Consider the following 15482-nt stretch of genomic DNA (forward strand, 5'->3'; position numbering starts at 1 on the left):
TCTTCAACTGGCCTTAAGAGGAAGACCAGATGGATGATGGGAGAATCCACAAGAGGGAGAGGAGGAGAGGGAACGTGGCTAGGGGGCAACAGCCCCTTCCCTTCTGGACACAGGAAGTCAGCCAGGGCACCAGGTCCAGGCAGTGACCACAAGGACAGCACAGTTTCTGCAGCTTAGAGATCACCCACCTGCCCCCACCCAGCTATTCATTCTGCCCGCCCGCTGGTATAGGGCCACTCTCCAGCCCGAGCAGTGGATGGCTCTGTGCCTGGGGCCCTGCCTCTTCTGTGTCTCCTCCCTTGGAGGCAGCACCAGCCTCTGCCCCTTTGGCCTGGGGCTCCTGGCTCTCGGGTAGCGGCAGCCTTCCCTCCCTGGGCAGTGCCTTCCTCGCTGCAGGCACTGACCACCACCCCCTGCTCCTGCCCTTCCTCTGTGGGTGACGAGGCAGACAGATCATCCCCCGCTGCTTCCGATTTCTCCTGAAGGCCAGGCCACTCAATTTGGAAGGCTTCTTGAAAGAGAATGTCTTCTTCTTCTTGGGGGTCTCCTCCCTCTTGGCCTCAGCGCCCTGGCTAGGGGGTGCTGGCTTGATGGCAATGCCAGTGGCCCCAGCTGCCTCCTCTGTTCCATTCATGGGGGAGGGGGCGACTCCCCTTCACCTTTGGGGGATAAGTCTCCACTGCTTTTCACGCGGCCGTTCTTGTGGCCGTTCTCCTGTCCATTGACCTTTGTGGGGGGAGTGCCTGCTGCCTCCTTGGCGGTCACATTGCCCTGGGGAGCCTTGGAGCTCTGGCTGCCCATGATGGGGTTCTGCTGGAGGGGCGCCTGGAGCCACCCTGGGCTTGTGCCACAGGGGATAGTTCGGTCAGGTGGGCCTCACCGGCGGGGGGAGAGGGATGGGGTGGGACTCGTGGCTGAGGGAGGGGGCCCCACTCCATGCCCCCCCCAATAGCTGTGCCGGCCCCACTCTGTGCCAGAATGCCACCCTGTTTTGAATTTTTTATCTGGTAAATTGTTTATTTCTGTTTCATTATTTTTTTTTTCAGGGGTTTTCTCTTGTTCTTTCAATTGAGAGTAGTTCCTCTTCCTTTTCATTTTACTTAACTTTCTCTGTCTATGAATTTAGGTAAACCGTTACCTATTGTGGTCTTAAAGAGGTTTTCTCATGTGGGAGCCTCCCTATGCAGAGCGCGTGTGCCCAGTGCCTTTGGTGGGAAGGCTGGAAGTTATGTGGATGCCAATCATGTCTTTCCTCAGGTTGTGCTGGCTGCTTTCACCTTGGTAGGGAGTGTGGCTGGTGATGGAGGAGCTAGAGCCTGTGCACAGTTTGAGGTGGGACTTCCTCTCTGCTCGCTGGCTGTCATCGTCCTGTTAGGGGCGGGGTCTGATCCCTAGTTGCTGGAGCAGAAGCCCTGAGGGTCAGGCTTGCACTGGCTCTGTTCCCTTTAAGTGTGTATTTTTCCTTCTCCCGCACTGGGACCTTTGCCCCAAAGGAGGGGAGTGCTGAAGCAAGTGGGGCTTGTGCTCTTATAGAGGACCAGTGTGTTGCCTGTGTAGAAGTCTGCAGCTCTGCTCGATGCAGCCCATGGTTGCATCTTTTCCCTGGTCTTGGCTACCCCAGATCTAGTGCTGTGCTGCCATGGAGTGAGTGGGACTGGAGCGGGGCCAGAGCATTGGCTCAGCTTGGGCTGGGGCATGCAGTGAGGCAGCTGTGGAAAATCTGGACGGCCACGTTGCTGTCAGAAGTTTGAGCTGCTTCTGGAGTGCTGCTTTGAGTGAGCACCAACTGTGGCTGCCACCGCCCCACCTGGACTATGTCCTGGGCTGCCTGTAAGTCCTTAGCTCAAGTCTTTACCCAGGTCCTGACCACCCTAGATCCAGTGCCACACTGTGGAGTGGAGTGAGGAGGGTCAAGGTGTTTGCTTGAGTCTGTCTTTTTTTCTAAGATTAGGTCTTCCCTTGCTTTGGCTTATTAAAATGTCCTTGCTTCTATGAAATATCAGTATTTTTTAGAACTGGCAAAGAAAAAGTGGACAATGATATTATGTCTCCTCATTCAAATTTATTTACTCAGCCTTGAGTTTGACTTCTGGATCCATTCAAGATAAGTGGCTTGAGGTAAATTTCTAATTTCGATTTCACCACATGTAAAGTCGCAGAGATTCATAATAACATATGTAATATTTGCAAATAACATATGTAATATTTGCAAAGACCTTAGCACACTTTGTAGTACATAGTAGATGATCAATAATTTGTGGTAGTTATATGAAAAATAAAGACAATAGATAAGTGTCATCATCCAGATAAGTAAATTAAGAAGAGTTTACACTACTGTGTTAGCTAAGTTTTTCCATTTTTCCACGGTGGCTTCATTTGGGACCTATCCATGCTTTTGGCTCCAAGAGTACGTCTAAGCAGTAAGCATCAAGGGGGAATTTTCCTTTCATGCACACAGCCAACCAAACAGACCTGTGTTAGTTGTGAGGAGCATTCCAGAACCAGTGGTAGAATGAGGTTGTGCCTACTGGCTGAAGTTCTTGTTGGATCTAGAATTTAAACTCACCTCTTTGGTTCTAAGACTAGTATTTCCTATTGCACAATGCAGATCTTTGTATTTCCAATGCTTAATAAATCATAGTTTTTTAAAATTAATTAATTAATTTATTTTTGGCCACGTTGGATCGTCATTGCTGTGCGTGGGCTTTCTCCAGTTGAGGTGAGCGGGGGCTACTCTTTGTTGCGGTGCGCGGGCTTCTCATTGCGGTGGCTTCTCTTGTTGCGGAGCATGGGCTCTAGGCGCGTGGGTTTCAGTAGTTGCAGCACACAGGCTTCAGTAGTTGCAGCACGCGGGCTCAGTAGTTGTGGCTCATGGGCTGTAGAGCGCAGGCTCAGTAGTTTCGGTGCACGTGGCATGTGGGATCTTCCCGGACCAGGGCTCGAACCCGTGTCCCCTGCATTGGCAGGCAGATTCTTAACCACTGCGCCACCAGGGAAGTCCAATAAATCATAGTTTATCAGTGTTTGTTGATGATTTAAATGAATAAATGTGAAAATGCACCTAGGGGAATACAATAGCTCCATAAAGCATTAGGGTTTTCTCAATTATCTGCTGCTATTTGTTTCAGGGACCTATCTGAAATAGATAGCATTTTGACAGGTGACCTTTAACTTACTAACTTAAGAAAACAGAAAACAGGAAAAGGGTGGGAATTACTCTTGACTAAAACACATTTGTGTTAAGTCCATGATGGGTATTAAGGTATTCTGACAGGCATCTTCCTGGTCAAGAGTTAAGTTAAATTTGAGCTCGATGTCTAATAACATCCAGACTTGTTTCCCGGGCACCTCAAAAGTCGAACATGTTTTCCTAGATAGGTGACATTGTGGGGCCTTTAACTGACTCTAATGCAATGTGGGCAGTGCAATGACTGAATGATTTTAGAAATATTGATATCTATAGGCCACTCTATGAGTAGAGAGGAGGCAAACACTTTTGCTGTCTCATATTTATCTGGGATTCTCATGTCACTCTTATGGAAAGCTGGTGGCTTAAAGTTTTTAAGACATCCACTTTGTTCAGGTTCTGCATCAGAAGCTAGGGAGGACCATAATGCAAGGACAGATCCAGGTTTTGTGAGGCCTGAAGCTTTAGACAATTTAGGGTGCTCTATTGTTAAAAAAAAAAAAATCATAAATTTAAATATTTGATATAAAAGTGAGTAATTAGAAGGGATCAGTCCTTGCAAGTGGAGGTCACAAAGCTGGTTTCATTAGCTTCCTGTAAATGTGCCTCTGTAATACTGGAAGCAACATTTTAAGACAAAGGGATTTGTGATAGAATGTTGGTGGGTGGGGCATTTCCAAACATTTACCAGTAAGAGACACATGTATATGCTAAATATAGCTCCAGAGATAGACATTAAGTGCCAAGTGCTCAGAGTGGAGGGAAGCGGGGTTGTAGGGAAGACAGCAGAGAAGGGGCCACTGTAAATTATGCATCCAGGAAGCCTTCAGTTAATTGGAATGCTTAGGGAACTGGGAATCCTTGAGTTGACTTTTCAAATTAATCAAAAACAACAACAAAAAAACCCATCATTTATTGGCCATCAAAACTTTTTAAAAATACAGTCCTTTTCTTTTTTCCAATTTTCCTGTAGGTTTAAGAATTAAAAAAAAAAATCAATCAATGTAATTTACCCACTGAGTTTAAGGAGAAAAGAAACCAAATAATTACTTAGAGGGGGAAAATAAAGTATTCACTTCCTGCCTTAATAGAAAGTCCTCTGTTGCTTGGGTGACTGAAGTAGCACCCATGCCTGGTGCGAACAGGAATGCTGGCCTCCTTAACTGCCTCTCAGAGATCATTTGACCGGTAGAATTATGGTGGGGACATTGGTTTGATTGTGGTGTAGCTGTAAGTGCTCAATAAAAATTTCTTGAATGGATGAATGAACCAAATGAATGGTTCCAGTTTGAACAGATAAGGATAGTTTTGAAAGCATTTTTTTATCCCTAAGAATTCTGTAATTAAATTTTATCAGACTCTTTTGAATGCACTGAAAATTCCTTCCTGAATATGGCCTAGGTTTGACAGCAAAAGGATTAGGAAATGGAACTTTCACTGAGCGCCTGACATATGCCGATATTTTGCTGATGTCTGTATATTTATTTAAGCCTTGTAATCATTTTGCAGTGGAGGAAAACTAGATCTCAGGACTAAAATAACTTGTCGGTGGCCTTCCAGGGAGCAAGTGGCAGAGCTAGGATTCGGATCCAAGTTTGTGTGTCCAGGGTTCATTCTCTGACTCTGTAACTTGTCATTTGACCTTTCTTTCCAGCAAATGTGAAAGACACATGAAACAGAGACTTTAGCTAGAGGTAGGAAGGATTATAAAGAAGGGAGTGTGGTGTGGTGCAGAGTAATGCTGCTTAGCCATCGGTAGTATGTTACTTGGGGTCTTAAATTACCCATCTGTAAGATCAGAGGACTGGAGTTGATGACCTCTGAGTGGGGTGACCACATGGCCCAGTTTGCCAAGGCAGCCCTGATTTATACCAGTTGTACCAAGGTGACTATGATTAGCATTCCCTTCCACTTTCAAAAGTGTTCCACTGTGGATCGTAAAGTCTAAGGCTGCCCTATATATGAGATTGATTCCAGGTCTTAATTTCTATGATTTCAAATTGAATCTAATAATTTCTTTTATTACTGAAGCAATAGGAATTTTCATTTCCCAGGCCCGTGAGGTGTGAGGGACTGACAGCACATCAAGTGACCTCTGTCTAGAGTTTGCTTTACATTTCTGATACAGATATTTTTTCTGCTATTGCCCCTTTCCTTTAAAAGTACACTAGTTAGGGACTTCCCTGGTGGTGCAGTGGTTAAGAATCCGCCTGCCAATGCAGGGGACATGGGTTCGATCCCTGGTCCAGGAAGATCCCACATGCCTTGGAGCAACTAAGCCCGTGTGCCACAATGACTGAGCCCACGTGCCACAACTACTGAAACCTGTGCACCTAGAGCCCTGCTCCGCAACAAGAGAAGCCACTGCAATGAGAAGCCTGTGCTCCACAACGAAGAGTAGCCCCTGCTCGCCGCAACTAGAGAAAGCCCGCACGCAGCAACGAAGACCCAACGCAGCCAAAAATAAATAGTTATAAAAAAAAATACTACACTAGTTCATCCCCTTCTGGTCAGTTTGGTTCCAGTTAATTTGGGATCATTATATAAATATTTATTTCTACTAATAGTGGCCATCACTTATTGAGTGCTTAGAATAAATCATTATTCTAAGCACTGATTACATTATCTCATTTAATGCACTTATTAATACTATAAGATAGTTTCTCACTTTCTAGATAAGGAAACTGAGGCTTAGAGCAATTAAGTGACTTGAAGGAAGAGGTGAAAGCAGGTATTCCTAATCTCTTAACCATTATACTATAGTAAGGTATGTATACAAACACAGAGCAGATAATTTAAAAAACTATCAGAGTTGGAGACACAATGGTGGGTAGAAGGACTTGAGCTCACCTCCTCTCATGAAAACACCAAAATCACAACTGACTGCTGAACAACCATTAACAAAAAAGACTCAAACCTACCAAAAAAGATATTCTTTCCAAAGACAAAGAAGAAGCCACAAGGAGACAGTAGGAGGGGTGCTTTTGCAATATAATCAAAACCCATACCTGCTGGGTGGGTGACCCACAAACTGTAAAATAATTATATCACAGAGGTTCTCCCACAGGCATGAGAGTTCTGAGCCCCATGTCAGGCTTCCCAGCCTGGGGGTCTGGCATCAGGAGGAGGAACCCCCAGAGCATTTGGCTTTGAAGGCTGGCAGGGTTTGAGTGCAGGAGCTCCACAGGACAGGGGGAAACAGAGATTCCACTCTTGGAGAGCACACACAAGGTTTCATGTGCACTGGGACCCAAGGCAAAGCTGTGATACCATAGGAGCCTGGGGCAGACCTACCTGCAAGTCTTCGAGGGTCTCCTGGGGAGGCGGGGGTCAACTGTGGCTCACTGGGGGGCAAGGACACTGGTGGCGGACGCCCCAGGGAATACTCATCGGCGTGACCTCTCCCAGAGGTTGCCATTTTGGCACTGAGACCTGGCCCCACTCAACAGCCTGCAGGCTCCAGTGCTGGGACACCTCAGGCCAAACAACCAGCAGGGTGGGAACACAGCCCCACCCATCAGCAGACAGGCTGCCTAAAGTCATCCTGAGTTAACACCTGCCTGACACGGCTCTGCCCACCAGAGTGACAAGACCCACCTCCACCCACCAGTGGGCAGGCACCAGTCCCTCCCACCAGCAAGCCTGCACAAGCCCCTGGACCAACTTCACCCACCAGGGGACAGACACCAGAACCAAGAAGAATTACAATCCTGCAGCCTGAGGAAGAGAGACCACAAACACAGAAAGTTAGACAAAATGAGACAGCAGAGAAATATGTTCCAGATGAAGGAACAAGATAAAACCCCAGAAGAACAACTAAGTGAAGTGGAGATAAGCAATCTACCTGAAAAAGAATTCAGAGTAATGATAGTAGATATGATCCAAGGTCTCAGAAAAAGAATGGAGGCACCAACTGAGAGGATACAAGACATGTTTCGTAAAGAGCTAGAAGCTTTAAAGAACGAGCAAACAGAGATGAGCAATACAGTAACTGAAATGAAAAACACACTAGAAGGAATCAAAGCAGAATAAATGAGGCAGAACAACAAATAAGTGAGTTGGAAGACAGATTGGTAGAAATCACTGCTGTGGAACAGAATAAAGAAAAAAAGAATGAAAAGAAGTGAGAACAGTCCAAGAGAACTCTGGGACAACATTAAATGTACCAACATTCACATTAGAGAGGTCCCAGAAGAAGACAGAGAGAGAGGGCCTGAGAAAATATTGAAGAGATAATAGCCGAAAACTTCACTAATATGGGAAAGGAAACACTCACGCAAATCCAGGAAGCACAGAGAGGCCCATAGAGGATAAACCCAAGGAGGAACACACTGAGACACATATTAATCAAATTGACAAAAATTAAAGACAGAGAAAATATTAAAAGCAACAAGGGGAAAGCAACAAATAACATACAAGGGAATCCCTGTAAGGTTATCAGCTGATTTTTCAGCAGAAACTCCACAGGCCAGAAGGGAGTGGAAAAATATATTTAAAGTGATGAAAGGGAAAAACCTTCAACCAAGAATACTCTACCCAGCGAGGTTCTCGTTCAGATTTTATGGAGAAAATCAAAAGCTTTACAGACTAGCAAAAGCTAAGAGAATTCAGCACCACCAAACCAGCTTTACAAGAAATGCTAAAGAGGGACTTTCCTGGTGGCGCAGTGGTTAAGAATCTGCCTGCCAATTCAGGGGACACAGGTTCGAGCCCTGGTCCGGGAAGATCCCATATGCCACAGAGCAACTAAGCCTGTGTGCCACAACTGCTGAGCCTGCACTCTAGAGCCCGCGAGCCACAACTGCTGAGCCCGCGTGCCACAACTACTAGAGCCCATGCTCTGCAACAAGAGAAGCCACTTCAATGAGAAGCCCACGCACCACAACGAAGAGTAGCCCCTGCTCACCACAACTAGAGAAAGCCCGCATGCAGCAATGAAGACCTGACACAGCCAAAAATAAAAATAAATAAATAAATTTATAAAAAATAAAAAAAGAAATGCTAAAGAAACGTCTCTAAAAACCTTGCCGATAATCAAGTGTTCATAAAGACATGCAGCAAGAGGATGTTGCATATGCTGCAGCACAGTAGAAATCAGTGCATCACCTATTAAAGTTGACCCGTCAATTCCATTCCTACCCACTTATAGACACTAGCAAAATTCTTGCACATGTACACCAGGAGACAAGTATACAATTATTTATAACAGCATTATTTGTAATAAATAAAAAGACTGAAAGCAACCTGAAATTTCCATCAACAGTGAAATGAATAAATAAATGTGATATAGTCATAGCATGGACTAACAAATACCTGTGGACAGCAGCATGAAGAAGTCTCAGTATTTTTTTTTTCTTTTTTAAATTTATTTTTGGCTGCGTTGGGTCTTTGCTGCTGCGTGTGGGCTTTCGCTAGTTGCGGCAAGCAGGGGCTACTCTTCGTTGCGGTGCGTGGGCTTCTCATTGCAGTGGCTTCTCTTGTTGTAGAGCACGGGCTCTAGGCATGTGGGCTTCAGTAGCTGTGGGGCATGGGCTCAGTAATTGTGGCTCGTGGGCTCTAGAGCGCAGGCTCAGTAGTTGTGGCACACGGGCTTATTTGCTCCGTGGCATGTGGGATCTTCCCGGACCAGGGATTGAACCTGTGTCCCCTGCATTGGCAGGTGGATTCTTAACCACTGCGCCACCAGGGAAGTCCCTCAGTAATGTTGAGGGGAGTAAAGTAAGTCCCTGAAAAATATATTCAAGCAGTCAGCAAAAGACGAGATTTTGAAAACTGAGGAGTAAGTTAGACCAAGAGAAGAGAGGACATCGTAGTCATAGAGACAAGGAACAGCAGATGCATACCACCTCCCCCATTGCATGTGTCCCTAATGCGGAATTCTGGTATACCTGAATTCACTTCTGGATACCTTTTTTTGAACCCTGAGAAATTCTGTAAGTGAATTAATTGCTTGTTGGGAATAATTGCAGGAGAAGAGTGAGGTTGGAAAGCCAATAAAAGAGATAAAGCAGTTAGGAAAGGAATAGAGATGTTTACAGTTAATTCCTGTCTAGGAAGCCAGGTGGGGGAAATTAAATCTTGTGCTTCTGCCTGCCCTCCAGTGGCGTCCCCAAGGAGGGAAGGGGTAAAGGTCAATGTCAGTTATGCTTCAGTGTCAAGATTACCAAGACTGAAGGAAGCTACACTAACCTGGAGATTGGAGAGGGATTGTAAAAGTCAAAGACAACTAACTTAAGGTTTTCTCTGCACTTTTTCCATCTCAAGCACTTAAGTAGGTTACTGTGTCTCTGAGATCACAATGGGAATGATCAATGGAGTTTTTAAAAGAGAATTTTTGTGTCCAGAAAGAAAGGTTATTGTAGTAGAGCTTAGTACTGAATTTATTGAAGCTATAAATTAAGAATCTGTTTTTACAAATGTTTAAGTTCAGTTTTCAAATCTTTTTTTTTTTTTTTTTTTAGAAATACAGTAATTGTCCAAAAAAACCCCAAAAAACGGAAAAACTATCAGGCCTCCTAAATTCCCACCGGCCTTTCCTTATTTATCAGTGTCAGTGATAATCTTTGTAATTACATCTTCCATTGCTTCCACCATCCATCATTTACTTCAGAGTAGAAGAAGCATTTGCCTCAAGTACGCAGACTACAGATTTTGACTAAAACGCAAGTTCTCAGGAAATCAAGGGGATTAGAAAGTGGATGCGCTGAATATTTACTTACTTTGTGGACCTTCTTCTTTTTTTTTGAGTTTGTCTTTCTTTACCAGAGTATAAAGCAGAAAACAGACACTTGCTTTTTCATTTATTTATATTTGCATAGAGAGTACTTAAAATAAAACCCACCAGATGACACTCTTATCATTCTGCATTTATTTATTGTCTGGCTAACTTACAAAGACACAGATGTCTAGGGTAGGTCCTACCCCACCATATAAACTACCCTGATGACATAGGTACCAAAATGTGCATGTTTACATAATGCAGTGGTATGAAAAACATTTTCTTTCTTTACAGTCCCTGACTATAAATAGGGAAAAATTAATTTCATGCCAGAAAATTTTGGGCACTTTAACAGTCATCACATTTCTGCTACTAAAATAACAAAATTGGTATTACAAGTTAAACTATAAAGGCCTAACAGTTCTTACAAATATGCAAATAATCTGCTACTTAGACATAAAAAGTCAATTTCTCGCAAATCACCAAGTAAGGCACCACTGGATTAAACATTTTTCTTGGTTTTTACTAAATAAAATGCATATTGAAATAAATACTGAACACTGAATTTTAATACTGTAATACATTTCAATATAAAATATGTGAATATTAAGATACTGTATTGCATCTTGAATACATTTATCTGGAAATTTTATGGGGAAAAAACATATGTAAGCTCTGGTTTCAGGGAAGTAACTATTAATTTTTGTGATCTGCCATAGTTGAAGATTTTAGCATAGAACTTATTCAAACTTTGGGATGTGATTAGGTTTCTAACTTTCAAAGAAAGGGTGTACATGTATTAATGGAATATTCACTTAAAAAATACATTTTAAAACATCTCTATCCTGGATGAATAGCAACTTTGAGCTGTGACCCTGTTTCAGACTTAGGATGGTATCTGCAAAGTTGGGATATATAAGGAAATTGGTCATACTTACTACACCTTACAAAATTCAGACCCATTTTCTTCGGGTCAGACTTTTCTCTGCCATATTTGCTAGGAAGGCCCAACTCCATCTTTTCTGAAGTGGGTCATTAGGCTTTATCATAGGGATTTTTACCAACTATTGATATCTGATCAAAGAATTCAAAATAAAATGATGCTGCTATATTACCAAAATATTAGAGATTAAAAACTTTTTTTGAAAATACTTTGCCAAGCTTGTTACACCTTTATGTTTCTTGATTTTCTTTGGGTAAAGGCCCCCGAGTGAACGTATGAAAGACAAATTAATGGTGGTGGGCGGGGAACCCAAATTCTCTAATGTACTTAATAAGCCCAGGACTTTGGCAAGGAAAGTTATAAAAATACAACAGATTGAAATGGGCAACTTCATAATTTATTAGACATCCCATTATTAGAACTCTAAGTTCTTTTGCTTTTATATAAATGAAACATTTATTCTATAAATAGGAATGCTTCTTTCAAATTTTTCTTTGGATTGATTTCTTGTTAGCATCTCCCAGTAATACATGAACAATTCACTGAAACCATAATACAAAGTTTAGGTAGATATACATATACATATATAGCCATGAACTTTAAAAAAATAAGTAATGGTAAATTTTAAACATAATTAACCATATAAAACATCTAAGTGGAAATCTTTTTTTCCAAGTGTATAGCTAGATTTAAAAGTCCCAGTAAAGTTTTGTAAACAAAACCATACAAAAAGGGCAAGGCTGGCTCATCCCTATGGTCCTCTGGGGGAGCTTTATTTGCATAGATCCAAGGCAAATGATTCTCCCAGAAAGATTCAAAACAAGTTCCCTCCAATTTCCTGCAGCAGTCTCTTTCTCTCAACCCCATAATCATCAGATTTAGATTTTTAGAGTTTTGTCCGTCAACTCAAAACCGTCCCCTTCTTCCACATTTCTGATTTGCTACCTTTCCCTGACTTTCCCCACAACTATGGAGCCTATGAGCCTCCTGCCCTAAGGAGCAAGCTGGGCTGGAGAGGAATGAAGCCACTTCCGATGCATAAGGCAGGAGGCCAACCGACAGATGAGCTCAAGGCAGCTGCTTCTAAGCCCCAGAGCCCCAACTGGCTTTCAGTTTCTTTCCAATGGCTTTATTCCACGTGACTGTAAACCCTATTATATCAATTTCTGACCTTGGTACTGTGAAGCAACATCTGTATACAGATTTCCAGGGAAGAGGGAAAATAAGGGAGCAAAATCTAAGGAAAGCTGTTTGCCAAACAAGGTGTTGGGTCCTAACTTTATTTTTAGTTACCTCTTGCATTGCTAAAGCTCATCTTGCTTTTTTTGTTTTTTAAACAAGAGGTTTTTGCACTAGCCTCTATCTTCTGGACCTGCGCTGTCCAACATGGTAGCCACCAACCATGTGTGGCTATTGAGCATTTGCAATGTGACAAGTCTGAATGGAGATGTGTTCTAAGTGTAAAATACATACCAGATTTTGAAGACTTAGTACCAAAAAAAGAATATAAAATATCTCATTAAAATTGTTATATTGATTGAAGGTTGAAATGATATTTTGGATGTCAGTGTTAAATAAAATATATTAAAATTAATTTCACCTATTTTTCTTTTTAATGTGGCTACTAGAAATTGTAAAATTGTAGATGTGGCTCACATTATATTTCTATTGGACAGCTCTGTCCCAGACCGCCAAAGATTGGACAGCCTGTAACTGCAAACATTTCACATGAGCAACTTGCTTAGGTGGTCTGTGGTTCATGGAAACAGGAGGCCAAACATGCAAAAAAGGCAGGGAAGCAAAACAGCTCTCAGGGACCTTAATATTGTGATCTGTAGCAAAAAAGCAGTGAATGTTTGAATTTCATTGGTTGAAAGCTGGGACACAATTCATCGCTGCCTACTTGCCACAAAAGCCTATATTGATCCCCAAAGCAGCCAACAGGCTATAGCTGAAGCAAGCAATAGCTTTAAGAATATACACAATATAAAAAGCGAGGTGCATTTCTTTACTGCATACCCACCCTGCACACACGCATTCCCACATCACCTCCCTTCTTCCCTATTGCCATCATGAAGGGGACAAGGGAAGACAAGAGAAGGAGGGTGTGCGACTCGGACAGCAACAGCAGAAGGAGCTCTTGGGCTTGGGTGGAGAAGAGCAGGCAAGGATCACCTCGGGATAGGAGGAAGGGGTGGGGCACCCCTTTCTCTTCGGTTGGATCCACCTTGATGAAAAAATAGGCAAAATATAAATTTTGGTTAGAAAGCTTATGTTCTCACTGTAAGACTTAAGAATGGTTGCAAAAGAACCCACTACCCGCCCCCGCCCCATGATCAAGGCTGTAAATAACTTGCACATGTGCATGAGAAATGAAGGGAAGAAGCAAGTAAGGATCTGAACAAATTTTACTAGAGAAGGATGACCTACCACTGGCTACCAAGTACTTATGCGAAGTTAAAGTTTTTAAAAAGTCACTTTTTTTCTCTTCACATAGTATGTGTGATTATACATTATATATAATACATATATATTATAGATTGAGAAAATATGGATGAGAAAAACAAAACAAAAATTCACCAATGCTTTTACCACCCAGAGATAACCAGTAACATTATGTGTATATTCTCCATATATAAACAGTTCCCTTTTTTCTTCCAAAAACAGGATCATATATAGTCCATTTGAACATTTTTCAGTCATTACTCTTTACAAATATAATTGTTAATGACACACTGCATTCTATTATATAAGTATACTATAGTTTATTTATCTAATCATTCCCCTTTTGTTGGGCATTTAGGTATCTTCTAATTTCTAAACAATGCTTTTTTGATAGCAGCCATCCTAATAGGTGTAAAGTGGTAGTTTTATTTGTGTTTTCCTAATGATTAGTGATGTTGAGCATCTTTTTATGTGCTTATTGGCAAGCTGTATATCTTATTTCAAGAAATATCTACGCAAGTATTCAACCCATTTTAAAAATTGTGTTGTTTTGTTGTTGTTGAATTGTAGGAATTCTTTATGTATTCCAGATATTAATCTTTGATCAGATATATGATTTGCAAATATCTTATCCCATTTCATGGGCTTTCTCTTCACTCTATTGATAGTGTTCTTTTAAAAACTATGCATATTCATGGGCTGTCAGCATGCCATAACTAGGTTTAAAATCCATTCACAATTAAAAAATTCATTTGTCCCATGCACATTTTGTTTTGAGGATCTAACAGGTGTTAGGCATGAAGCCAGGTGCTCAGATTGCTGTGAGTAGGTCTACCAGGGACTCATGTCCATCGAGTAGGTCTGCTAAGGCCACGGTTCTGAGACTCAGGTGCACTGGCATTGATGGATTCCTCAGCAGGCCACCACTTCCCTGACAGCAACCAAAGTAGCCCACTTCGGGATTCCTGAGTTAGAACAAATCTCTGAGCAAGGGGAGGAGTTAGAGGAAAACAGTGGCAGTCCATTACCTTGCCTCTTCCTCTTTTTATCCCAACCAAGTCTTTTCTTGGGCAGGGACCTGAGGAAAGACTCATCTGGATGTAAATCAGCTATCTGTCATGGAGCCTTGACTGTCAGTTGACACACCACAAATGTTGAGCAAAACAAGGGCTGGCCTTGTACAAAGCTGCAATTAGGAGGCACTGTTCAGGGCTGTCTGGGTGCCCTACCAGGCAGTGGGCCTGGAGGCTGAGGCAGGTACAGGAGCAGGATAAAACCACTCCATAGTACTTTATTTGTGTTAGAGAGATGATCCATTATCATTATAAAATATTAAACATGCCCAATGCTAGAAATATTTTTTTAAACCTACAAAAACACTTTTGGAGGGCTGTGGAAATTAATTTACCGATCTAAGAAATATTTTTAAATGCTGCTGTATTTCAAGCTCTGTGCCACTTTCGGAAGATGTGGTAGTGAGCAGGGCCTAGTTCCAATCCTCAAGCTGCGGACAGTCATAAAGACAGGAAGTTGGGGGGAAGGAATGTGTTCAGCTATTAAATTAAAAATCTAGAGGGGCTGGGGAGGATGGTTCTGTTATTGACATAAATATACAAATAGCACAGAGTGGGGTGGGGAGAGAGAGAACTCGAGGATACTGTACCCACGTGAAGACTTTTTCACCAAAAATTTCAACCACCAACTCTTGTATGATAATTTTATTACAGTTATGCCTCTTTTATTAGGCATCATCTAGAATGCAGTATTCCACATAAATAAGTTTTTCTAGGAATTAAACTTGTCCTTTCAAGCAGCAATATTCTGTTTACTTCTGGCATTTTTTTCAGGGAAATTTTTCTAAAATATTTTCTAATTCTTTGAATCTTCAACAGAAGCACAAAGCACAATTTGTCTTGTTCTTAATAACCCAACAGAAACATCTGTATTGTCCAGTGCTGTGATACCTAGCAGAGCTCTGTGTTCCTAGCTCCTCCTTTAACCCAAGACTGCCACCTATCTGTTCTCCCCGAAATCAGTGATTTTGCTTTTAACCAACCTTGACTTCAGCTGATATTAATCTGCTCTAAGGCTGGGAACCAACCAAGCAAAAATTAAGAACTGTGTGTTAAGAAAGAGTCAGTAGGCTCAGAGTACGTGAAGGAGCTCTGCTGGGCAGTGAGGACAAGGCT

At 42.2% G+C, this 15482-nt stretch overlaps 1 protein-coding gene and 1 pseudogene across 1 annotated transcript in view; both read right to left on the reverse strand.

The window, feature by feature from the left end:
- Positions 1 to 202: 202 nt before the first annotated feature.
- LOC133080005 (MARCKS-related protein-like) lies at positions 203 to 801 on the reverse strand (annotated as a pseudogene).
- A 9210-nt stretch (positions 802 to 10011) lies between these two features.
- The window catches only part of WIPF1 (WAS/WASL interacting protein family member 1), a 119034-nt gene continuing 113563 nt past the window's right edge, over positions 10012 to 15482 (reverse strand). Inside the window, exon 8 of the mRNA XM_061185065.1 lies at positions 10012 to 13075. Within this exon, the coding sequence (XP_061041048.1) occupies positions 13020 to 13075 (56 nt within the window). The 3' untranslated portion in view covers positions 10012 to 13019. The remainder of the gene's footprint in view (positions 13076 to 15482) is intronic.

This window comes from Eubalaena glacialis, chromosome 1 (genome assembly GCF_028564815.1).
Source record: "Eubalaena glacialis isolate mEubGla1 chromosome 1, mEubGla1.1.hap2.+ XY, whole genome shotgun sequence".
Taxonomy (NCBI): Eukaryota; Metazoa; Chordata; class Mammalia; order Artiodactyla; family Balaenidae; genus Eubalaena; species Eubalaena glacialis.